The sequence below is a fragment of the Uloborus diversus genome, chromosome 2 (genome assembly GCF_026930045.1).
Source record: "Uloborus diversus isolate 005 chromosome 2, Udiv.v.3.1, whole genome shotgun sequence".
NCBI lineage: Eukaryota > Metazoa > Arthropoda > Arachnida > Araneae > Uloboridae > Uloborus > Uloborus diversus.
The window spans coordinates 97,440,315-97,467,982 of NC_072732.1; the positions used below are offsets into that span (position 1 = coordinate 97,440,315).

The 27,668-nt window shown below is 32.2% G+C and overlaps 1 protein-coding gene across 1 annotated transcript; it reads left to right on the plus strand.

The window, feature by feature from the left end:
- The first annotated feature begins 12,569 nt into the window (after nt 1-12,569).
- On the plus strand, nt 12,570-27,202 carry LOC129217320 (uncharacterized). Its single transcript, XM_054851601.1, has 6 exons — nt 12,570-12,635; nt 17,909-18,002; nt 21,392-21,459; nt 21,548-21,711; nt 22,895-22,953; nt 26,650-27,202. The coding sequence occupies exons 1-6, from the start codon at nt 12,607-12,609 to the stop codon at nt 27,190-27,192; spliced, it is 957 nt and encodes a 318-aa protein (XP_054707576.1). The 5' UTR covers nt 12,570-12,606; the 3' UTR covers nt 27,193-27,202.
- Nucleotides 27,203-27,668: the final 466 nt, after the last annotated feature.

Sequence of the window (27,668 nt, forward strand, 5' to 3'; positions counted from 1 at the left end):
TTGCATTAATAAACACCCGGGCAACGCCGGGTAGTAGACTATTTTATGTAAAAAGCGGATTGTTATTGTGCATAAATATTTCCGATATAGTCTATCAGATGTAATTCAGTTTAACGTGAGTAAAGATTATAGTTGATAATGCATATATTTTCCCCTTTTGTGCTGACTGAAAATGTACTCATAACTTGTATCATTGATAACGATTATTAATGTTGATGAGGTATTTTGGCAAAAATATGTTTTACTGGTGTTTTGCAAACCTTGCTTTACGCGCATTTATTTATTCCTTAACGCGTTAGAAACTAGTGTCAGTGTACTACAAAAGCATCAACTGGACTGCTCTTACATTTTTTAGGTAGCCCGTGCAACGCCGGGCACGCAGCTAGTATCTTCAAAAATAGTGATTTTTCAAAACTTCATAACTCCGCCAATTTTGGTCGTAGAAGAGTGATTTTTTTTAGTTGTAAATGTTAGTGTGTCGGGAATGTTTTACTAAATATCATTGCTAGGACTGGGGGACTGTATAAAAAGTTAAATTTTGTAACTTTTACAAAATTTAAATTTTTGATAAAAATTTCATGAATTTCGAGTCTTTGCACAATTTAAAGATTTTTTCCAAATGGAACTATACGCTTATCTTTAACGGTTTAGGAATTATCTATTAGTCCACTTTAAGGGTGGACATCCTGTATATAACTTATGTCATTTACATGTATATATAAACATAAAAGCAAACAAATTTTAAAAATAGGTATCGAAGCACTATAACTTAAAGGTGCACTAAAGCAGTGATGTATAAGCCACAGATGTCTCTGTGTGTGAAATATATTAGGGCTCAAAAGTTGTATTGTCCAACATGCCCGGGGCATGTAAAAATTCCAATCAGTAATAAATCTTTTACTCTTACATGCCCGACTGGGCATGCAATTATTATAATTTATATAAGTATTGATAATTTTTTAATGACGACTTATTGTGTATTATTTATTTAAACTTTTTTTTTAAATGTTTTACATTGAAATAATTCATGATTCAGATATAAAGCTTTGAATTTAGTTTTTTGTCTGACTAATACTATATGACAAATTCAAATATTTTTGTTATATAATACAATAATAAAACTGAGCATGTAAAAATTTTATTCGGGTGTGTATTTTTTAGACAAACTTGCTCGGCAGGGCATGTCAAATTTGAAAGATTTTTCCAGTCCTGAAATATACATAGTTGCTCCAAATTGATGCAAAATTAAAATTTTTGCTGCTGCAAGCTGCTCCAAATTTGTGATTTTTCTTCTCCAGGCTGCTCCAAATTTGCAATTTTACTGCTCCAGACTGCTCCAAATTTGCAATTTTACTGCTCCAGACTGCTCCAAATTAGGACTCGACCGATGCATTGGCCTGGCCGATGCATCGGCGCCGATGGTTCAACAATTTAGCCATCGGCATCGGCATCGGCGGCCGATGCTAACTTGCAGGAAACATCGGCCCATCGGCCTTAAAAAACATCGAAAAGCCGATGGAATTGGCCGATGTTTTCGAAAAAAAGGACCTTTGATGTTTTACTTTTTATTACGAAGTAAAGGGAGTTATTTTTTTTCATATAAAATTGGTTACTTAAATTTCAGTATGAATTTCTACTGTAGTCCCGTTTGAAAGAGTTTTTAATACTGCATTCAGGTACCAAACAAGTTAATTATTGCTTTGTTTCTTGCAGCTGGATGTACGTATGCATCTCTCATAAGTCATAACTCACAAATGCTGAGCTGTAGAAGGATAAATTTTCGCATGTGGGTTGTGCGTATGTTCCCAGTTGTGCACTTTCCTTTTTGTTTTCGATCGGGTATTCTGAAAAGTCTCTTTACTCATTTTTTGTGGCTAAACTAATATAGCGTCTCAGACTGACGATCATTTGGTGGTATCTTGCCGAATTGGAGACTATGGAAACAAATATGAGATGACGAAACCGGTTTTTGTGTCATTTTTTTAGATTCCCGTTGAGCCAACGGTAATTTTTAATTTTTCGATATTTGTAATATAAATCACAGTAATGCCTGTGTTTATGTGAACAGACACACGTGGAACGCAACGTGGCAATGTTTTAGTTTCATTTGCAGTTTTGTAAATCACCGCAAGGTAGCGTATTCAAGCGCTAGAGTTCCGAATAAAAACATAACAAAGATTGGTAAAATCGTAAAAATCCTTTAACCGTAAATGACGAATTTTCGTAAAAATTACAAACAAATCAAGCAAAAATTTGCAGGTAAGAGTGAATTACGAACAGGGCCGAATTTGCCTATAAGGTAAACAAGCTATTGCTTAGGGCCCCTGCTTTGAAGTGGGTCCCTAACTCCCCCCCCCCCCAAAAAAAAAAAAAATCATGATTCGTTCCAGCAAAATTTATGTTTTCTGTATCGCTTCGGCGGAGTTATAAGTTTGGGGCCCGTCGAAATACATTATGGGGCATTATTTCTCTATCAGACAAGTTGCAAAACATTTATCATAAGCAGTTTTGTAACTCCTACGGTGCCCCTATGGTTATGGGGCTTCTCGCGCAATTGCAACATTTGCTATATTTTAAATCCGCCACTGCACGTCAAAACAAACTCGGGTGCAAGTTTTGAAAGGGTTTTTCCGCTCAATGTTTATGATTATTTTGAACTCTATTTTTTACGACTATTTTTTGAATTTCCGAGAACACTTGCGTGCTCCTCCTCCTACTCCCTCAATTTCTGAAATTAAACTCTAGTTGTACTTCTGAGTCGTTTAAAAGTAACACCATTCATAAAATGAGAGATTTTTCTTTCAAACTTTATCTATTGTTAAGAAAGAATTTAGAGCATTAATGTAAGAAATTAACTTAAAGTTTGTATTTTAAATATAAAGTTAATTTATATAATTTTATTTATAAGAACATCATTTTTTTATGTCTGCTAAAATAAATAAGGTGTATAACAGGGGTGGTTGTGTTATGATTATTCACTTGAAATCCAGTAGTGTTCGTTTTTATGCTTTTACCTCCCTATATTTCCAATTTTCCCTTTTTCCTCCAATGTTCAAAATTACTACTTTATTAAGGTTGTGGGTACTTGGAGCTTACCGAAAGAGGCTTTAACAGCAAAGGGGTAGATAGCTTAAGGAGGGTCATTCATCTTCATTTGGATCTAATAAATTGACCAGTACAAGCCTAGCTAGGCCCAGTGCCTGTTGCTGGTTATCAACAGGCACTGGGCATGGTATTTCTATGCAAAATATTTTGACTTAATAAACTATTTTATGAATTGTATGCATAGCAAAAGTTGTTGTTGTACATATGTATATTCAAGTAATAGGGGTCTTAGTTTTAAAAATTATTTCCCCCCCCCCCTCGCCCCATTTTGCTCTTTGAAACTTTCAGGTAATTTTTTATGAACTCACAAATCACCTGAATATTATTGCCTTTCTAAATTTAAATTCTAATTTCAACAATAACCCATTTTTTCCCACAATAAAACTACTTTTGTCATAATATATGTCAACTTTTTGTGAATCTTTTCAATTTCGAAATATGGCTCTATAAATCTGAACTTGCACATTTATTGTCTATTTCAAGTTAATCAATGAAAGCTGAATAGGCTCAAGTTTGCATTCAGAGTATTTATCACTGCTTAAGCTGCTTTTGTATATTTTGAGGTGTAGAGACTGGACTGTGGACTTTCATAAACTTTTCTTACTTCCTAATTTTTAAATTTACTCGAGGACAGTTGAAATGCCTTATTGTCTGAACAGCTAATAAATACATACGAATAATTGATTTGCATACTTATAAATGATTTGCAAACCTAATATTTTTAGAACTTAATAGTGAAAACTGAAATAACTTTCTGGGTAGTGTTTTTGTCCTAACCGCCCTTATATTGTAATAAACCACTGTATAGATATTGGAAATAAATGTTGAAACCGGGGGGGGGGGGGGGGGGAGTGACTTCAAAAACTCCTCTCTGGCAATGCCATTGAACTTGGGTATTTTAGTTTCTTCCCATAAAAGTTAAAAGCACTTATGAAATTTTTTTTTTTTTAAGTATTAATTTGCTGATTCTAGAAAATATACAAACCTCTGACTGCTGCAACCTTTGAAAAACCTCAAAATTAAACCTCTTGGTATCTGCTTCTCTTTATGACCAAACTTTTCAAACATTTTCAGAAAAACTTTCAACACAGTAGATCTTTCATCAAAGCGTCTCTCGTTGTAGAAAAAGCAATTTTGCTTTCCTTTACTTTTTTGTATTATTGCCTTATTTCTATGTGTTTGTAGTAAATGAAATCTGCATACAATATTTTTAGTACAAAAATTTATGATATTGCCTTGAAAACAAAATTTTTAACCTTGAAAAGTGCTTGAATTTTTTTCTGCCTAAAGGGTATGAACCCTGTTTAATGTACCTAAATTCATACATTAGTACGATATTACTGAAATCTTAGTAAATATTCAATTAAAAAACAAACAAACAAATCAATTGGTTATTAAACAATCTCTTTGTTTTTCTTCCTTCCTTTCTTTTCTTTTCTTTTTTTTTTTTTTGTTTGGTGTTCTTTCTCTTTCATCATACAGCAGTCAAAAAAAGGAGAAGCATAGCTACAACCTATAACGATTGTACGTAGTACGATCCAAAAGCTCGGGGACAAGCTGCATAAAACCTTACCCAGAATAGTTCACATTACCGAAGCACATCCACCTTCAAAGGGTTACCTTGAGGGACTATGTACTTCTGCCAGTGTTCATATAACTTTTGGAAACACTCCTGGGAGCCATTTTTCGATGAGCCTTCTATAATGCAGCTTTATCTTCTTCTGACGGAAGAAAGCGGCGTCCATGCAAATGTTTTTTTTTGCTGGGAACAGATAAAAGTCACACGGAGCTAAGTCCGACGAAACGATATGTTATTTGTTTGTCATATCAGAGTATTGACCAATCGAACCGTGCATCCTCAACATGAAAGTCGCCTTCTTCCCCACGATGAAGTTAAAGCAGCAGCACAAGAGACCTTACAGGAGGTTGCGAAAAATGTTTTTCAGGAGTGCTTCTAAAAGCTATACGAACGTTAGCAGAAGTGCATAGTCGTTCGAGGTGACTATTTTGTAGATAGATGTGCTTCGGTAATGTGAACTATACAGGGTAAGGTTTTATACAACTTGTGCTCGAACTTTTAGATCATACTACGTACGTATGAGTTTTCAACTTACTATTTCATAACGTTTTTGAGTGACGCAAGTTTATGCGCATGAAGAGATCACAAGAGAATTTGCGATAATTAACTGAGGAGACGTTCAAAATGGATATTTCGATCATCTATATGTTCTTAGGTACATATGCATGTACAAATGTGCCGAAAAATCTTGTGAAGTTTAAATTGGGTTGATCGTAAAATAGAAATTTAGGTCAAAATCTGTTTTTTTTTTTTTTTTTTTTGTGATTACAATTCCTTTTTCGTAGAAAGGAAGTAAAGTGAAATGAATCAAAGATCCTTTAAATCCCTGATAATTTTATCAATTTATTTCTGTTTTATTTATTTATTTATTTATTTTTGCCATCGGCCAAAGGCATCGGCCATCGGCAATCGGCCATTTGTAGGAAAACTATCGGCCATCCTTGAACAATCGGCCAACAATCGGCATCGGCCCATCGGCCAAAAAATGCCATCGGTCGAGCCCTACTCCAAATTTGCAATTTTACTGCTCCAAGCTCACCATTTTCCTGCTCCTAAGATTGCTCCAAAAAGCGAGTTTCGGTCGGCACATCCCTGTACATACTGTACATAAAATTGTAATTTAGTGCATTTAAGTCAAATATTGCACTATATTTTGAATACTTTCTTTTGTACACATGCATAAATGTCTGAAAAGTTGGATACTATTATGGAAAGTGAAAACTCATACCTACAAATTGAAATTTTTAATGAAGATTTCAACTTCTATGTAACTAGATTAGAATCAGAAGTATATCTATATGTGAATGTTTGCATTGAGCAAATTTTCAACTTAAAACAAAACTTTGACACTTTTTGTTCTGTTTTTGGTATTTTCTCTAAAAATGTAGTTTTGGACACATGGACTTTTGGACAGGACAGTAAAAACCATGGTATTTAATGTGGTTTCTACAGTAGCATCCAAAACCTTGCCGACCTTGATTAAAAGTTTTTTTTGCATTAAATAATGCTATACAAAAATAGTTGATTGATTGCAAAACCCAAGTTTCATTTTTCATACACAGAGACCCTCGTTTTATGCGGATTCGATTATATGCAGTTTAAGATTTAACTCTTTATTTTATTTTACGTGGATGAGTTTTGATTTTACGGGGTTGCGGCTTTGCAAAAAGATAATTTTTCTTCCTTCTTTACTAGTCCAAACTCCTGAAATTTCAGATAACAAGTAATAAACTGCATTTTGGTGTGCTAACAAGCGAGCTTGGACCACTGCAGACATTTTTTTGCGATTGGTTCCAGAACTCTTCCCAGAAGTAAAGTTATTCAACTCACAAATTTTGAGTGTCATATCATGCATAACATAACACCCCCAAGTCCCCTGCGCCTACCAATTTCACGGTTTATCTGTTTTAGATGTCGGGGATTCTCCCCGACAAATGAGACTTCAGGGAAAGATCTCACTGGAAGAAGAGCTTTCAGAAGTGACTAAGGAAAATGAAACCAACGAAATATTGACATCGATGACACAGAACCAAAGGTTTCGCACTGAAACTTTTGAGCCTTTCTTTGAGAAAGGCAAATGATCTTTCTGGTTTATTAGTGAAGGAAGATTCCATCAGGGAAATTAAAGAGTGATCATGAAAGTGTTAATGTTTCGCAAAGAACTACAGAGGAAACAATTTTATTGAATGCCAAAAAAATAAAAAAAGACATAAGCAGCTCTTTTATAAAAACTAGGTTAATTCATGTTTTCTTTATACACATTGTGCATTAAACTTATTATATATCTATCACTAGAATGAAGTTTTTTATTTCATCTATGGAACCTAAAACCGATTTTAACACTATTAAATCTTAATTTACACGGTTTTGATTTACGCTGCATTTCCATGGAACGTAACCTCCAAGTAAAACGAGGCTCTACTGTACTTCAAGTAAATTATGTATAATCAACTCATATGAGCTTTATGTTTATATGAGTTACTAAATTTTCATGCTTGGTTGGTGAAGTGTATCGCAGTTAAAAAAATAAATAATCAAACTCTGGGCACCCGTATTTGTATTTATTGCTCAAAAAAAAAAAAAAAAATGTCCTTTAATGTGTGACTGAAGTTTTGGCATTAAATTTTGCTATTAGTGAAAGCATAGACTTTCAAAAATATTTCTGTTTTGAGAAATTTAATGCATCTTTTTTTTCCCTCAGCTTGGCTCTTTCTGTTTGAAATATTTATTTAAAAAAAGTTATTGAAAAACATTTGTTCATCATTATGTAGAGCTTGACTTGTAATTCTACTTAAATTTGATTTTGAATTTTTCAATATGATGCGCTAACAAATAAAACATTTACAAAAAAAAAAAAAGCTGGCATAGTTTTAAAAAAAATACAATGTTGATAAAAAGATTGGTTTAAACCGTTTTTTTTTTTTACCAGTGTGGTTAAACCAAATAACCCTGATATCACAAAAATAGAAAAAGTACTCCCAGTGCCAACTTTCAGATATGGCCAAGAGGAATGTCAGAACTGGCAACATTTTTTCTAAGTATTCAAGGATTAATTTCTTCATTTTCTAAGAAAAAAATTTTTATTGGGTGGAGTTTGAACTATTCCATTTCTGTACTGTAATTGAATCGATTATTTCAGAAAGGGCGTAAGTCCAACTATGCAACTTTTCAGGAATCAATAAAAAGTGATTATTTCATTCAGAAGTGAACTAAATTCTAAGGAATTTTTTATGACTAATCTAGACACAAATAGGATCATTACCTCACACCTTAAATTACGCTTCATTTCGTCACTTTAATTAATTTAAAAATATTTTTTAATTTGGACTTATGCCCTTTCTGCAATAAATATCCTGAAAGACTAGTTAGAGTGGTAAAAATGTAAATAAAGTGAAACAGATTTGTTTCAAATTGGTTTATGATAATAAAAAATAATATAACAAAGTAACAAAAATAATTAGTGAAGTCCGTTTTCATAAATTTATTATCTTAAGGAAATACATCGTGTATCCTCTTTTTCTTGCCTTTGCTTAGTGAAATAATAAACTATGGTGTAAGTAAATACAAAACTTAACAAACTGAGATTAAAAGCAAAAGTTTACATGTGTATAAAACTAGATTCATATCCATAATGATCAAATACATCCTCCATGGAAATCTTTTTTTCTATCCTTCTCTTGTCTAGTTTTGTGTACCAAGTTCAATGTACATATTAGTACGACTATGTTCAAAATTGCGTTGTTTAATCATCTTGATATTTGTTATTTCTTCCAACAATATGAAAAATTTCTCTTCATACTCAATATTGGCAAAGGTAGTTCAGCCGACAAGCGTTACTTTGCAATATTCTCTTGAAAGCCGTCTATAAAATAGCTAGCCTGAAATCGTTCCTTTGATGTTCTATTGAATATTTAAACATCATGAATGTTGGTAATTGAAAAAATTTGTCGCCCAGTAGAATTTTTTTCCAAAATCTCAATTTGAGAGATAAGTCCTTTTATAAAATGAAGGGCACCTGTTTTAGCAGTTACAGATTTCATTGTTTCTTTACTGATTTGACAGTGAATCTTGATGTAATTCCAGGATTTCACTTATAAGTGATTGGATTTCACATGGTTATAGTTTGTCATATCTCAGTTTAACATTCGCTTCACTGTCCTAAAATCCCGCTCGCAAAGGACAAGCAAATGTCCTCAAAGAGGAAAGTTATCAGCAATCTTGTTAAATTTCTTCAGTGTTATTTCTAGAAAATGTCTCCTGCAGTGTTGTTCTTATTTTGACCAGCGTATATCTCACTCAACGCATACAGTTTTTTTTTTGCAGTTCCTAGAGTGATGTTAATAAAACCCCTGAGAAATTAGCAACGATTCTGTGATTTCGAATCCTCCCCCCCCCCCCCCCCCAACCCTCCAAACTGACGGACCTACCATTACCGAAGTTATGCAAGATCAAAGAAGTTATTTGTTTTTACTTCATTATGCCAAAAAATCTAGTTGTATGATCTTGCCATTGAGTCTTACTATTTCTTCTTTCGCGTTTACTGCAGAATGGGCATAAGTTCAGACTTACGCACTTTCTGCACTAAACAAAAAATGTGACCTCTAAATAAAGTGCTTTGTTGTGCAAGGATTCACTTCCCTGCTACACTTGTCGATGTCTATACATAAAAATATGGGAAAACCACAGCTAACTCAATTTTGAAAAAAAATGTGACTGATGCCCTTTCTGCAATAATCGATTCAATTATGGTTACAAAAATTTCAGCATGCATTACTTTTTGCATTATATTGTAAGAAAGTAAAGAACAAAAAAAAAAACTGAATAATTGAGACACATTTATGAAAGTGTTCCCTTTCCTTCAAAAATGTAGGATCATCATGTGTTCGAATCATCATCAATGTGTAAATTTAAAAAAAAAAAGAAAGAAAAGAAAAACCTTTTAGGAGTAATTTTCAATTAGCTAACATAAATGTCAAAAGTCCAGCTTTTTTTTTTTTTAATTCTAGAACATGATTAGTATCTATTTTTGCAGAATATTAACACTAGAACTTGCCAGACCGATAATTTTGACCATGAAAGAATTTAAAATATCTCAACTTATTTTTGACTTTGTCTAAATATTGATAAACATCTTCCACAAGAATTCATCCATTTATCTTATTTTGTTTCTATGTGAATTTCTAATATATATCTAGAACAACTGACAGCAGTCAAAATGACTGTGTGCTACTTTTGTTGGATAATTCCATACAAAAGGCAGGAAAAGTAGTGATTTTAAGTGTTTGGCATTCAGTCTCTTGTTTTTCAAGAAATATTCACTTGCATAGAGTTTTAGAATATCCATTTCTTGTTTTCTTACCATGTAACTCTCATTTCTTCCATTGGAAATAGAGCTAAGCATGTGAAAGATGGTTGAAATATTTTTTTTTAATTTGTTGTATATAAATTTTTTAAGTTTACGAGGTGTGAGTATTAAACGAGCTGATGTGTGCATCACATGACTTCCTTTTACACCAATTTAATGTTATTTCTCTATTATTGCAATTTTAATGTGATTCTCTCTCTAACTCTCTAAATATCACCAACAATGGCTACATTAAAACCAGATTTAAAAAAAAATAGCCAAATTTGTCGCCAAGTTGGCGAAAAAATTTGGCAACAAAACGGCTACCAAAAGACTGGCGATATATCGCCAAGTGTCCGCCAAATTGTAACACCACTTGAGTTTGCATCGAAATTAACAATGAATTCCCCCTAAAAAGGGGCAAAAGTCCCCGTTAGAAACACCCGAATGCAACCAAAAAAGGAGGTGCACAACTAAACCTCACTAGGAGTCTACGTACCAAATTTCAACTTTCTAGGACATTACGTTCTTGAGTTATGCGACATACATACGCACATACGTACATACAGACGTCACGAGAAAACTCGTTGTAATTAACTCGGGAAACTTCAAAATGGATATTTCGAGCGTCTATACGTTCTTAGGTACATATGTACGTGTGGTCGGGTCGGAAAAAAAAACTCAGCATTCATTTGGGGGTGAGCAAAATGGAAATTAAGGCCGATTTTTGAGTGAACATTTTTTCGCGAATACAATACTTCCTTTTTTGTAAAAGGAAGTAAAAAAGAGTCACCACTGAGCTGAATATATGTTTTTTTAATCTCATTCTTATAAAATAACAAATCAGGAATGGCTAGGTATATTTGGCAGGAGAACAATTAATTTATAAGAAGCACAAAAAAAAAAAAAAAAAAAATCGTCGCCAAGTTGGCGAAAAAACTTGGCGACCAAAAGCTTGGCGATACGTCACCAAGTGTTTACCAAATTATAACACCACTTAAGTTTGCATTGATATTAACAATGATTTCCCCCCAAAAAGGTGCAAAAGACCCCCTGAGGAACATCCGAAAGCAACCAAAAGGGGAGGTGCACAACTAGACCCCACTACGAGTCTATGTACCAAATTTCAACTTTCTAGGACATACCATTTTTGAGTTATGCGAGATACATACGCACAACGCACATACACACATACGCACATACATACAGACGTCACGAGAAAAGTCGTTGTAATTACCTCGGTGATGGTCAAAATGGATATTTCGCGTGTCTATACATTCTTAGGCACTTTTCCGCATGTGGTCGAATCGAAAAAAAAACTCAACATTCATTTGGGGGTGAGCAAAATGGAAATTAAGGGCGATTTTTGAGTGAAAATTTTTTCGCGAATACAATACTTCCTTTTTTGTAAAAGGAAGTAATAATGAGACTGGTGCTGCTACCCAGAAGAACCACTCATGCACCAAATACGAACGACCGACAGCTGTAAAGTGTAAAGCCTTCGTTTTCGATTACAGCACCTCCCGTGTTTGTAGAGAAATCAGTTTGGCCGTAACCATTGTTTTTGTAAGAGGTGTTTATTTCGTATTGACGGAAGACATGATGAGTGTAATGACAGAGCAACAAATTGTCGTGAAACTTCACATGAAACTTTGTAAAACCACTACTGAAACTTATTGGTCATTAAAAGAAGTTTGTGGAGATAAATGTTTATCATGTGCACACGAGTTTTTGAATGGTTCAAGCATTTCCCAAGATGACCGAGAATACGTTGTCGATGATGACCGCCTGGATCGTTCTTCCATGTTCAAAATGGACGAAAATATCGAACTAATCAACATTACTACCGTGAGGTGCTTGCTCAACTCCATGAAAGTAAGAAAAAAAAAACGACCAGAATTGTGGTAGAACAAGTCGTGGGTTCTCCATCAAGACACTGCGCCGGCACATTCCGTATTGTCTGTCAAGACATTTCTAGCCAAGTTATTTGCCTGACTTGGCACCAAGTGAACTTTATCTGTTCTCCAAGGTCAAATCTGCATTAAAAAGAACAATATTTCAGTCCGTTGAATCTGTAAAAGAAAAATTGGCAAGCGTCATGCAGGAGCTCACAGAAATAGATTTCCAGCAAAAGTTTCAGACAATAGAAAATTCGTATGGAAGGTTTTAAGCATAGAGGAGGGGTGTATATTGAAAGCTATAAAAACTGAGTATGTATAAATTTAAAATAAAATGTTTTACAGCACTAGTCTCATTATTTAATAGCCACACCTCGTATAAATTCATATTAGAACAAGCATAAATTACTTTCAATCTGTCTATACATTTTTATGCAAGTTTTACAGCTTCTTTCAAAGATTGGTCATTTTGGTTTTTTCTGGCCATTTTAGATGTAACAGAATATTGGCCATCCCAGTGTTATATAAAAATCCTTTATAAAGTATGTAATTATGTTATAAACCTTTGATTCATTACTTTGTACTAGCACCAAACACTGCATTTTTAACCTTTTCTTTAATTCCAACTCAGTTATCTTCTTCAGAAGTTAAATGTTGGACATCTCTTGCTTGACTTACTTATGGCAACATCGGTGACAGCTAGATTACAGTGAGTAAAATATAAGGTTACACATATCTTTCAAATAAAGGGAATTGTTTTAACATCTTAATTTAACTAAAATATATTGTTATTGAAAAAGCTTTAATTTTTTTATTGAATTAGGAATAAAATATTATTATTATTTATGGACTCTGCTCAACACCAGTTGTTTGGAAAACAACATAAATTCAATATGTTTGAAATTTTTTAGAAATAGATTGTTTCTTTTCAAACCTTTACGCATTGAAAGAAAAACTTTGCTTTGTAACAAGGAATTTAAAATACTTTGCAATGTAATGTTTAATTGTAAATTCACTTTTTTTCCCATATGTGGCAGCGAAAAACAAAGAATGTAAGTGGACTTTTTCAATTGAGTTAAACACGTTTGAAGTTCAGATCCTAGGTAAGCTTTCATTGAAGCTTTTTTCTAAATTATGCTGTATAGCAGCACACACCAGAACTACTTGTACTAGTATCTTGCCTTCTTAAAACTCAGGGGAGGTTCCTCCTACTATTTTTACTGGTTATCCCCATTTTTTTTTAAATTTTGCATTTACATCCCTTTGCTTCTCACTGCTTCATATGTATCGATGGCATTTTATTTAATTATTAGTATTATTTTAACATACTCTAAAAATTTAAATCTTGTCTAAAATCTTTTTTCATGATTTTATAAAAATGTAAAAAAAATATATTATAAATGCTTCTGTAGTGGGAAACATGTACTTATTATGAAACTAAAACATTTGTTTAACATAGTGAGATAACTAATTAAAATAAATGTAATAGCATAACCTAATTTCATTAGATTATATGGCTTTTTTTTTTTTTTTTTTTGTAGTAAGTTACCGCCCTAAGGCAGAAATATTTAAAATACACCACCAGCTCACTTATTCCATCCGAGGACTGCAGTTTCGTGCTTTTTAGCACTCATCAGCCTGGAATAGGAATCACATGAGCTGGTGGCCAAAATCCTCTTAAGGGAGCCAAACAAACTGGTAGCTAATGTAGAATTAGCACACCAGATGAGTGACCACAGCAATGGTGCGGTTCAACTCAAAGATTGATGGCAAGGCATGGTATTTTATAGTAAGTTACCGTCCTAAGCCAGGGCTAAGGCAGAAATACTTAAAATACACCACCAGCTCAGTTATTCCACCCAATGACTGCAGTTTCGTGCTTTTTAGCACTCATCAGCCCGGAATAGGAATCACATGAGCTGGTGGCGAAAATCCTCTTAAGGGAGCCAAACAAACTGGTAGCTAATGTAGAATTAGCACACCAGATGAGTGACCGCAGCAATGGTGCGGTTCAACTCGAGATTGATGGCAAGGCATGGTATTTTGTAGTAAGTTACCGCCCTAAGCCAGGGATAAGGCAGAAATACATAAAATAATTATATTAATTAAAGTTTAAAGAATTATTTTAAGTATTTCTGCCTTAGCCCTGGCTTAGGGGGGTAACTTACTACAAAATACCATGCCTTGCCATCAATCTTTGAGTTGAACTGCACCATTGCTGCGGTCACTCATCTGGTGTGCTAATTCTACATTAGCTACCAGTTTGGCTCTCTTGGCTCCCTTAAGAGGATTTTCGGCACCAGCTCATGTGATTCCTATTCCAGACTGATGAGTGCTAAAAAGCACGAAACTGCAGTCCTCGGATGGAATAACTGAGCTGGTGGTGTATTTTAAGAAAATTAAATGGCTTTGTAAAAAAAATTATATGAGAAATAATTAAGATGCAATTGTGTAATACAGGGATCTCCAACCTATGGCCTACTTAAGAACTGAAAATAAAAAGATAATAAAATTGTTCCTTTTTAAGCATATTTTAATAAAACTGGACTAGAAAATCTCAAAAACTATTACTGAGCACAAAGGTTAGTCGATATATATCCATTATTTATTTTGAAAATATCATAATATTTTGATGTTTGCAATATTTATTTTTTCAAGTGCAACATATGCAATGTAAAAATTATGTGCATTAATTATATTAATATTACTCATTTATTATTAAGAATAATCAAAAGTAATGTACTATATTTATACAGCATGCTAATGTATCATTTATATAATGTAAATATAGTATTCCTTTTTTGTTTTATATTCATAAAATGATTAGAAATGTAACAATTTTAATATAGATTAAAAATGCCTAGTGTAAAGTTAAAAGTTTGTCAGAAAAAAGGAAAATGTCTTACGGCTGTGCACTGACTAATGCATATTTCTTATTTCTGAACTATATAAAACTCGTAAAAGTAGTTAAGTAAAGAAAAATGAATAAAGCAGATAATGCTTAAGTAATTCAATTAAAATTGGTAGAAATTGAAAGCAAAATATTGATTCTAAAATACATACAAGTATTACATATTATAGTATTGCACAAAAGTTACATATGATGCAGTGAAAAGCAAATGGATGTAAGTGGCAAAATTGAATATTTGGCGACAACCAGTATAAATAGTAGGTGAGCGTCCCTTCTGTCTTGTGACAAGAGTAGCCCTGGTACTAGTAGCCCTGGTAGGTGCTGTTATACAACATGATTTTAAAAAACTTTTCAATGCAAGCCTACTTAGGCCCTTATCTCCAAATGGGTTTTACTTGAAACTTGAAAATGCCCACTTTCTTTGCTTCTGACTGCCTCATATGGTTTTGAATAACTTTTTCATGTTTCAATTTTACAAGGTATTTTCTATTTATGAGCATGATACTGTGATGTTTTTCTGTGATTTTTTCACGGCACATATATATATATATATATATATATGTGATCAGTTTTACAGAGAACATGAAAAGAAATGTAAATATCCAATATAAGAGCCAGTATCAATATTAGTTATGTTATATTTTATTTCTATTACTTTAAATTATTGCATTTAACAAATGATTTTAAAAATTATTTGTATACTTAAATGCCATTCAAGGTATGTAAATTTTGACATAAAATATATTTTATGAATATAAATAATTAATGAAACATTAATTTTAAAGTTGATGTATTATCTATACTAATATTATAAAGAGAGAGGGCGGAGTTTTGTGTGTTTGTATGTTCAAGGTAATCTCTGAAACCACTGCATCTACTTGAAAAATTCCTTCACTATATGAAAGGTGCTTTCTTAATGAGTGATATAGGCTATAATTTGAAAGAATCTGATAAATAGTTCTTTTTTTATTCCAATTAAGGCCCAAATTTCAGATAAATTCCCGAATATGGGAGTGAAAAAAATTACTTGCACATATTAATATTGTATATCGTTGAAAAGGGTAGCATTTTCCATGTTCTAAACAATTTGTTTCAATGCTCTAACTTAATTACGGTGGGAGTAATTTGCGTTTTTAGCTTGGAACTTTTTTAGGCTAAGTTGAAATTTAGGCATTACTTTCTTCATTAAATCTATCAATAAAAAGTGAAGGAGTTGTCCCACAGTTTTCTTTTTGACACTCTTGGAAAAAGCGATATTTTTTACTCCAGATCTCTCTAGACCTATGGTCGAAAAACTTAGCTTCTATCTTCAAAGGAAAAAAAGTTACAAGCATTTTTAAATCAAATTCAAAAAATGTCATTTTGATTCAGGTTGTCAACCATCTTATTTTCACGTTTCCAAGGTTACGCTTTTTGAGTCCATTGTTTCTTTCCTTATTTTGCATTTAATTTCTTAAACTTATTTTATTTCGTGTTTCCATGGCTATGCTTTTAAACTCCATTTTAATTTCGTAAAAGTATTTTAATATCTGTCGTCATTGTTTGGAAGGGTAATTTTGCATAGTGGTTTTTTTTTTTTTTATTTGAGCCTGATTGTTAAATATATGTTTTTGACACAATTTTTATTTTCAAGGTATACCGGGCAAAGCCAGGCAACGCAACTCTTAATATATAAAGATTTCAAAGCTACTGTTAATGTCATTTTATACTTGTTTGTTTGGCGAAACATTATTGCCAAAGAAAAAAAAAACGTCCGCTTCACTCGCAAAAGGGCCAAGTTCCGGTAGCGTGATCGCTTGGCGAGTTAGGTGCTGAGCAGTTCAGTCTAGGGTTATTGTTTTAAAGCAACCGTAAATGTAATTCATTGTTTTGGCGATTTGTTTTGAAAGAAAAAAAAACTTTTGATTTGTTTTTATCCGAGTGCAATGTACGACATTTTCTTCTTTTTTTTTCTGACGATGATTTCGAATGTTCCACAGGATTCTTTTTTTTCGTTAGTAGGATGAATTATGATAGCGTGTTTGCTGACTGAGTTTGGCGATAAACAATAGAGTTGCTGAACTATTTTTACGTTTGAAAGAGATTATTTGATGTCTTTTTTTTTTGTTTATTTGGCAAAATATTTTAAATTGCAGAAAAAACCGCTTCACTCACTAAATAGAATTTTAAAGCAACTGTAAATCTAATTTAATGTTTTGACGAGAAGTTTTAAATTCCAAAGAAATTTTAACAGCTTTTTTTTTTTGAAAAGGTGTGTACGCCTTTTATTTAAAGAAAAATGATCATTTCACATCAGAGAAAAAGGGGGCGTCAATTTTTTTTATTTAATGGACTTCCATTTAATTTTTAGCACAGGCATCGCTGTGGAGGTACTGCTAGTAATTATAAGAAAATAGTCAACAGGGATTTGAGGAAGCAGTTACTCTTTAAACAGTCAAGTTTGCGCTGATTGAAAATATCAGCTATACTCAGTGACGAGCACAGGGTGGGAGAAGGGACACCTGTTGGCCTGAGGCTGAAGGTAGCCCAATATTTGAAAAATTAGTAAAATAGGGGTAAACAATATGGAGGGGTGCCCGGAAAAGTCATCTGCCACAGGCTCCAAAATTTCTGTGCACGCTCCTGGCTATACAATATGAAAATATTCGATAGATATTAAAATATCAGCTATTTTCGATATTTTTGAAAATATATTTTTGAACCCTGCTAATTTAATTTTTAAAAAATGTGTATATATGGGGGAGGGGGTGTAGCAGTGCCTAATGAATCATCTGAATTGAAATGTTGTTGGATTGTTGGTCCATCTTAACTCATCAAAAATTTACAACATGGCCTTTGAGTAAAAAAGGTTGAAGACCTCTGATGTAATATTCGAGATTAAAGGCACAAAAGAGTGTCCTAGGTTTGCTGAATATTCAGAAGTTTTTAACTTAATGCTTTTTTTAAGGCCTCTACCACTAAGTACACTACACTTTCTAATTTTATTTTAGCTTTGGTCAGATCCAAAAATCTGTTTTCAGTTTTCACAGCAAGATACAATAAAATTTAAATATTATTATTATTATTTTCAGCATTATGTTCAAAGCTGTTTTAGTACAGATATATGATCTTTACAAAAAACTTTTCCCATGGCTCACAAAACTAAAGAAAGGAAGTTGGGAATGGGTGAGTATTTATTTATTTAGAAATATGCATTCTTTTTTTTTTTCCTTTAAGCTGCATGCATGTGAATTTAGAGTCAAACCTCGCAGACATATAAAATCACTTTTGAAAAGTTCCAGCTGACTTTTCTGTATATTTTACTGCTTAAAAAGTCCATCCTGAGTCTTTGTTTCATCTTATAAGATCCCTTTAAGGTATGTTTTTAAAAATCACATTTGCAATCTTTTTCTTCCACCGAGCAATTACAGTTGTTTCTCTATTCAACAATTTTCAGATGATCTCGAAAAATCGTCCTGAAATATAACTTTGGAAAAATTAGCACTTTCAGTTCTGAGCTATTATCTCCCTCCAAACTGCGGTTTTTTTGCGCTTTCCATGATTTTTTAAAAAATACTTGGAAGATGTGTATTTTAGTGATTTTTATTGTATTACATGCTTCAAGATGTTTTCTTTTGTTATGAATGCACTATTTGAATGAAATAAGAATCAATTTTTAGTGAGAAATTATCGGAAAAAGCATGTTTGACCCCCCCCCCCCCCCGAAAAAAAAAGTTCCACCTTGAAAAACATCTTTTTTAACCTTAGAAGCTTACATAGACTAAATTAAAAACTTACCTAAATCTTAAACAAGTATCTGAAAATAGATTTTATTTGTAAATAAAAAATATTTAATAAAAAAAAATTTTGTGTAGTACATTTTAAAGACTCGAATTCAAACCCCAATTCTATCACGTTTAATGTAGTTATTTCTGCTTGGTGCTGTCATCTCTCTCTTTTTTTTTTGAAAGTAAAGTGTTGGTAGATAGTATCTAAAATGGTTAGAAACTTATATAACTCATACTTTTATAGCTAAGAGAGTAAAAATTTGGCCCAGAGAGAATTTCAGGCTTAGTTAACTTCATCAAAAAGGGCAACCCGAGTGACGCTCGGGCATAGACTTCAAACTGTTAAAAAAAACTTTTCCCTTCTCACTTTTAGTCTCTAAACATGTTGCTTAATTAATATATTTGCATGTGTAGAACTTGTATACATGCATAAATGTATCCAGAATCTGTCGTTAATACATGCTTTATCACAAATATAGAACTTATATAATGCAATCTTCTCAGTATGAAACACTTTTCCTCTTCTATAAGCGTAATTGTTCTGTGTGCTAAAATCCTTCCCCTAATTCAATTTACCCTTAATTTCTACTTCCAAAAACATGAAAGCATTTTCTGTTCTCGTAGGTCGAAACTTTCCATGCTGATGTCACTACATGGATTGTTTCCTAGATCACAAATATAGCAAAATTATTTAAAAGTTGCTTGAGTAAATATATCCCGTAAAAACTATGCATGACTCCAAGCAGCAATGGCTGTGACTCCATAACAAATTAAGCTGGTTAAAAATTAACAGACTTAATTTAAAAGCATGAGAAAATTTTAATGTTAATCCTCCTAAGTCCAATGCAATGGCTCATAAAAATCGGAAATTTTCATAGGGTTTCTTCAAATGGTTTCTTAGGAAAAACATTGAAGGCTTGATTACAAAACTTACTTCTTTTAATTGTTAAAAGCATTACCTCTAATTATTAAAAGCATTCTCTCTTTCCGCATTTCTCAAAAAAAAAGGTGAATTGAAAATTCAACTTCTAACTTAAATAGCTGTTCTTAAATATGTTGGATCATTTAACATTCTTGGGTAGATATTTTCCCCTCATTCAGGAGCATCACATAAGGATTTCAAAACTTAATGAACTGAAAGACTTTGTTTGAACAATGGCTAAACCTTGGCAAAGACTTGTCATAAGTGAGACTGAAATGTTTAAAAATATTTCTTGCTTGCAATAAATTTAATTAAATAATGAAAAGAATTAATCTAATAACATAGTACTTTTCTTAAACAATTGTACATTTTAGCTTATATATTTTTAAAAAAACAGGCACTAGTTAAGTATTTTCTATTACCAGAATAATAATCTCCCCGCTTATAAGATCATTTTTGTATAATCCCCATGGTCGGTTTTGTATTTCAGGTTTCAATATTTTGATGATTTGGTTTTGTTGTTTTTAACATATAGTTTTGCACATTATTTTCATGCATGTGTACATACACATTTCTTACATTACTCCTCTACATACTTCCTTCTTGACATAACAGTGATTTGCTTCTGTATGTAAGCAGATAGTTTTTCACTGTGCAAATTTTTTTCAGAGTATTCTGACAATATATGCATTCACAAATTTACTACTGTTACCTGCCACAGCATTGCCTGTGGTAAAATTTAAAAGAAAATATCTGCAAGCCCCTTGTTACTGCAGTCGTTGTATACATAAATCACTAATTCAAAAAAGTAAGTTCTACAGCAGCAAATATAATCTGGGCCAGATTAGCATGAGCACATGAAGTACAGACCCAGGGCACCAACTTTGGTTTTAATTGAAGTAATTTCATATCGCACTAATGCAAGATGTAAATAAAAAATCTAAAAAGAAAAGAAATCCTCTTAAAAATTTAATCTATTTCGCACATCCCAAAACCATTCCAAGTTTACTTGATATTAAAGCTTTAAAAAGTTATTGCATAAATAGTTTTGATATTTATGGCTTACTGCAAGGTGCAGCGAGCAAAATTTGACAAAATCTAATGTTATAATGTTTAAATATTGTATACTCTATCGCTTCTGCTTTTGTAAGCCAAGTTTAGAATAGCTGTGTTAAGTTAACCCATTCCCTGGCTTGGCCAATATGCTTTGTGTGTCAAATACTAGCTCATCCAAAGAAACTTAGAATTTTACTCATTTTGCAATAAATTAAAAAGAACAGTAAAACCCCTCTAATGCGGACACTATTGGGACAAATATTTTTGTCCACAATAGAGGGGTGTCCACAGGACAGGGGTTTAATAATGTTATTTGCCTTGGAATTGGGGAATTAAAAATTGTCCGCATAAGAGGGTTTTTGTGTATTTTAATTGATTGTTTGGCCCATCAGTCTGATGAATATTGTAATTATGAGTTCAAAATATTCTCCTTAAAGAAAGATTGTATTCAAGATTATATGCCATTTATGTATTAATGGCACATAATCTTGTAGTTATAAATATTCAAGAAAACTGTATTCAAGATTATGTGCCATTAATATATGATTAGGTAAACTTCAGAATTTATTGTTCTAAAATGGGGAAAGGCTGTTATTTTTACTTTCTTGGCAAACTAGAAAAATAAATAATAAAGCTTCAAATTATATCAAAGTTTGTTTTGATTATTGTTACTTTTTGTTCCTTCTATTTCAGCATTGAAATTATTTAAGTACTTTTTACGAGTGTTGACTTTCAAACTTGTTGTTTACCTAAACTTTGTATATTTATCAGGGTTTTTATCTTTTAATTCTTTCTATTTTTATTTTTAGCCTTCTTCATTGGCATTACCAAACGATTTGGAAGAATGGCTAAAGCCTGAGCATTTTGATAATCTCAGGTATTATATCTTTTTAATATTAGTTTTTTAGCGTTTTACTCTTTATGGTTATTATTTGTCTTGTCTCATTCATCCTTTATTTTTTTAGTAAAAACTCTGAAGCATCTGAAAGTCAAATAAATGCTTTGGCCAATTATTTTGCGAAGAAAAAAGCAAATGAAAGAGATAAACCTGATGTGATTGATCTAGATTCAGAGAAAGATGTTAATATAATAAACTGTGATATCCAACAGTTAGATGAAGATATTGGAGGTAAGATTTTAAAAGAGTTTGTATTTTTAATAAAGGTTGACACAATGGATTTTCTTTTGTTTCATTCACATGTTGCAGTTGTGCTCATTTGTAACAAAGTTAAAGGGACCTATTGAAAATTTCATGAAAGAGTTATTTCATTATTAAAAATCAATGAATAATGAAATATATAGAAATAAATAATGTATAGTTACAATTTTTAGTTTTAAAAATAAAAAAAAGCTACAAACTAGTGTTTACTTATGCTATGCATTTATGTTTGCCGCTTTTTCAGAAATTTCGTTTTGAGCCTTAACTTGTCAACGTGAGCTGTCAAACAATGTTCCTTTTTTGTCGAAAATAGGGGCTGGAATCTTTCTAGTTATGCATTCTTTTTTCCCTGCGTAATTTATCTTCTCCCCCCCCCCACCATGAGAAAAATATCTGTTCTATATTTTGTGAATCTTGATCATACATCAAGCTTTTTTTGTATTGTATTGTATGTTCAAAATTGTGTTTAACTGACATAATTAAAAAATACTAAATCCTCTCTTTTCTTTAATACAGTGAAATCTTGTTACTATGAACTCTAAGGGACTGATAAAATTTTTCATTGTAACGGAATCACCTTAAAACTTTAGTTTTATCAAAGTGTTCATTTTGCAAATTTACACTATGAAATTTAATATGGAACATTGACCATGACTAAGTATCTGAAATATAATTAAACACATTATTTATTCAGTATTTGTGAGACACCTTGCGAATTTGCTAGGTGCCTCACGTTTGGCGCATAGAAATAGACTGCGCAAGGCTAGACACTCACTGACTTTTGGTGCCTCACATCAGCTTATGTTTCAGCATGAGCAGATTTCCACCTTGAATGGCTTAGTTTTGAAAGCATAAACAAAGTTCTCATGTTACGTCTAGGGAAAGTTGTTTTTAAATTTCCGAAAATTAGCAATAAGTAAAAAATATTCAAACTGGCGTAAAGAAAAACATTTTGTTGTAATAAATTTTTGAAAAAATTGTTTCGTTAAATCAAGAATGCACATTATCTTGATGGGTTTTGAAACTGGACCAAACTTTTGTTCATTGTATCGGTATTTGTGGTAACAGGATTTCATTATACATCAATTAGAGAAAAGACAAAACTATTTTTAATTGGTTAATATTTTATTTAATGTAATCTCTTTGAATTTAGAAGTTGTTATTCCTGAGAAAACATCAGTTGAAAATCAGCACCGTAAATTCACTAGTTCTGTAAGTATATGGAAATTATGCAGTACTATAATTTTTTTCTGTAGTCATAAATGCTCATTTTTCTTCTGAGTTTCGAAAAAGTTTGCTTTACATAAAAGAGCCCAATTTGTTTTTTGTTGGAAAAAGAAAAAAAAATCTTTACTGGCTGGCTTTTTCTATTCTTGTACTTTATTATTTGCACTTAACATTTAAGTTCATCTATTTTACTGATGACTAATGCATAATAATACATTGTTCATGGAATTTGGGGAAAAATACAAATAAAAATGTGACAACCAGCAACAGGCTCTGGGCCCAGCTAGGCTAGTCCTAGTCAATTAATTAGTCCTCAATGAACATCAATGGCCCTCTTAAAGCTATCCACCCCCTTGCTCATTGCCGCCTCTTCTGGTAAGCTATTCCAAGTGTCCACGACCCTACTAAAGTTGTTTTCCCTAATTTCCTAGTTAGCCTGAGATTTAAATAGCTTAAAACAATGACCCCTCGTCCTGCTTTCCCTGCAAAAATTTAATCCATTTACTTCTTTCATTTTGATAAATTTAAATAACTGAATCATGTCCCCTCTGACTCTCCTTTGCTCCAGACTATACATGTTAAACTATTAAGTCTGGTATCATAGTCTAAATCTGAAAGTCCCCTTACTAATCTAGTTACCCTTCTTTCAACCCTTTCCAATACAAAAATATCTTTCTTCAGAAAGGCGACCCAAACTGAAAAGCGTACTCCAAATGAGGTCTTACTAAACTACTATATAAAGGCAGAAGAACCTTCTTTGATTTGTTTGAAATAGATCTATTGATAAACCCAAGCATTTTGTTGACTTTGTTACTAGCAATGCTGCACTGTTGACTAAACTTGAAATCCTGATTTATTAAGATACCCAGATCCATAACATTTTCTGCCTGATTAATGACTGAACCCTGTAAATGATATCTCATACCCTCATTTCCATGACCTAAGTGTAGCACTTGACATTTCCCTACATTAACTGCCATACCGCATTTATCTGCCCACTTATTAATATGATCTAAATCCTCATGAAGTTGTTTTACTTGTTGTTCATTTTCGACAATCCCTTAACTTTTACATCATCAGCAAAACAATTCATGCTTCCAGAAATATTTTCAATGATGTCATTCATAAAGATAATAAATAAAATAGGCCCTAAAACTGATCCCTGAGGAACCCCGCTTAAACCTTCTTTTTCAATCATAAATGCTTAAAGCTTTTTGAAACATGTACAATTATTTTCACATTAACAACTAGCTTAGAGTCAGTCTCTAAAGTCAGAATACTCCTTTTTTTTTTTTAATTAAAAAATAAACAGCGTCTCTGTTATACATACTTTATTTCCAGTCTCTTGTGCTTTATTTCGGAGTTTTCCAAGTAATTTTACAATAGTTTTAAAAGAAAAGGCAATGTGATTGAAGATGAAAAACTTTTCTCAATAACTTAATAAAAATTTTAACATTTGAACGATTTTTTAAATTAATGTATTTTTCTGGTTGCAGTAAAGATTCATCATTCTTATGGTCAGGATCTGTCCAATTCTGGGTACCAGGCTGCCCAAGTGTCAAGATACCTTAACAACCAGTTTTTTTTCTTCCAAAGTCATCTTGCATTTAATATTTCTTTTAAACTGAATAATAATTTGTCTACCATTTAAAAAAATTTCTTAACTCCTAACTTTTAAAAGTTTTTGCAGATATCTACTCATCATCATATAGAAATTATGTAAATTAAAGTTTATAGCGTTTAGTCAAAATTTTAGTCTAGGTTTACATTACAAATTAGGTGCTGTCATCCATTACAAATACAATAAGCATCCATTTTACAATGAATAACATTGCTGATTAGTATTCTAAAGTTAGTCAATATTTGAAAAATTTTGTTACTATTTAATCAGCGTTTTATAAATTTTGGTCTCTAAAGTCAGTATTTTTGACCTTCCAAACAGTTTTACCCGTAAAATGCAAGAGTATTCTTTGGAAATAGGAAAAATAAATTGCTTTACATACTGACAAAGGTAAAGCCCAAGTATCATATAAAAATTACTGTATTTTTTTATACTCTACAGTCCCATTGCTCACATCCAAAATATTTTAAAATGTATTGTATTATTGTGTGTATGTATTGAAATACACACTAGAGCACATTATATACTAACCTCTGTTTATATAATTTAGTTGATTTTATTTGCAGATTAAATTAAAAATTAACAGGGTTAAGTGTACAATTTATATTTTTTTCACTTCGTATTTCCCCCAAGATCAAAAATTTTCTAGAAATTGTGTTTTCCAGTGAGTTTTCAAAGAAAGAAAATTGCAAATCAAAAACTGCTCTTAATCATTTAATAATATTTCGACCAGTTGCAAGATCTTTTAATTTATTTTCCTAGTTTAAAAAAGTTTTATTCATATTATTCACTAAATATATAAATTAACTTTCATCTTTCAGTCAAAATTTGTTCCAAGTAAGCTTTACATTATGTTGCTGCACATTACAAATAAAGCTAGCATCTATTTTACTAAGTGTGATACTCTTTTTTTGTTACGCTAAAGTTTGTTAAGTTTTTAAATTTTAGTCAGTATTGGTCAGAATTTTATAATTTTTGTTCACTAAAGTCAGTATTTTTGACCTTCCAAACACTTTTACCCAGTTGAACCGTTAACAACTTGTTTAGCAATTTACTAGTCCAGTCACATGAAAGGGCTTGTTTTGCTGACTGGAAGCAGGGAAATAGAACAAGTAATTTCCAGGTGTTTTGTACTGTTCAAGGGAGAAAAAATATGATAAGCTTTATTTTTGTCAACTCGAGGATTGTTTAAAACAGACCAGAGTAAAAATGTCTCAGATATCCTTTGTTATAAAATTGCTAAACTGCAGGCGCCGTCAGGGCTGACGAGAGCTGTCAGCCTAGTCAAAGACTAGAGAGTTGTAAAGTTTTACAAGTTTTAAGTTAGAGGGGGCTCAGCTACCAAACTGACAAGGGGCCCGCCTTGGCACTGAGTGGCCCTGGGGTAACTTTGAGCTACTGTGGTTAACTTTGCACTGCTTGATTTTTTTTCCTTCGGAAATTAAGAAAAATTACTACTTTAGTAGCACTTGAAACTGCTTACCGGAAGAGGCAAAAGTGGAGGATAGGGGTGGATAGCTTCAAGGGGGACATTGATTTTCATTGGGGACTAGTAAACTGACTAGGACCAGCCTGGTTGGGTGCAGAGCCTGTTGCTGGTTGTCGCATTTGTATTTTGGAATTTAAAAAGAAATAGAGGGCACAGTGCTGCATTCTACTGGCAAAAATATAAAACCAGTTTTATTCTCTTTATTTTTGGAACAAAGACTGCAAAAACTAGGGAATTCAACAAATATGAACTAAATTTACAGTCTGCTTTGACAAAGAAGACACATACTCTGTAAGCAAGTAACGAATTTCATTACAACAGGTTTCAGGTACAAGCAATTGTTTTAGCTGGTGTAATGTACAAACATGTAGTAGATTTTCTTAACATAATTGCAACCGGTTTTTTCGGTAGATAATTATTCTGTGCAATTGTTTTCACGTAAGTAAACATCTATTTTCTAGAAACATGTTGTATTATTTTGTTAATTGTTTTTCTTTTCCCTCGCTATCTTTTTAATCAGCAATGAATCATTATTTATTTTCAAATTTATCAAATTGATTTTCTATTACAGCAAAAAAGTATTTTGAGAAAAATATACAAGGCGAAAACATTGGAAAAACTTCAAACTGTGTGGGACAATATTAATGCAGCATCAGAAGATTTATATCCTTTTATGTTAACTCAGAAGAAAATCAATAAAATAAACAAGCTTTTAGATAGTGTGGGAAACTCTGCAGACAACAAGTATTGTGCTTCAGGCAAGTCAAAGGTACCCATCATGCAGAATATTAGATTTCGATTTACGAAATATTTAGGCCTGGTGAAAAATCAAGAAGAATATTTTCATTTTGCTGAAGAGTTTTCCCAGAAGAAAAAAGATGTGATAAAATTTAAACCTGTTAAAAAGATTAAAGAACTGAAGCAAATTCATGAGGAAATGTGCAGACATATGAATGATGCTTCTGAATATGAAAAATTAGAGAAATTAAGTAAATATTATGAGGGACAATATGCTGCACTTAAAGAACTGAAAAAGAGTGGTGATTTGGAGCTTACCAAGAAATTAACTTATTATGCGTCAAAAGTGCTTATTAGAATGTTTAACGGACAATAAATTGTATGCTGTTTTATGGACTAAGTATTTGCTATTTATTAAGAAAATAGTCTCTTGTTTCATGTATTTGTATGTAAAAAAAAGATAAAGGGAAGTGGAACTAGAGATTCTTCAGCAGTAGGAAAAAAGAATCTAAGCCTTTAAAATTTTAATCTTTTAAACATGCACATGATCAAATTTCCGATTTCAATCATCAAAATAAACTGGGAAGCTCAGTTCCCCCAAACAGTTTCAAAATGTTTTCATTTAAAGCAACATTTATTGTCAGTCATATAACTATAAGAGCAGTTACGACCAATCATGATCTCCCCCCCCCCTGCCCTCCTTGTCTTTAAGCTTAGTGGGGTTTTAAATCTACATGAAGCTTTAAGAAATTATTTTATACTTTTCAGTTTCTTTTAAAAACATAGTTTTTTTTAAACTTTTTTATTTCGTTAATTAATTGTCATCAACTGGGGTAATTTGTCATATGTTCC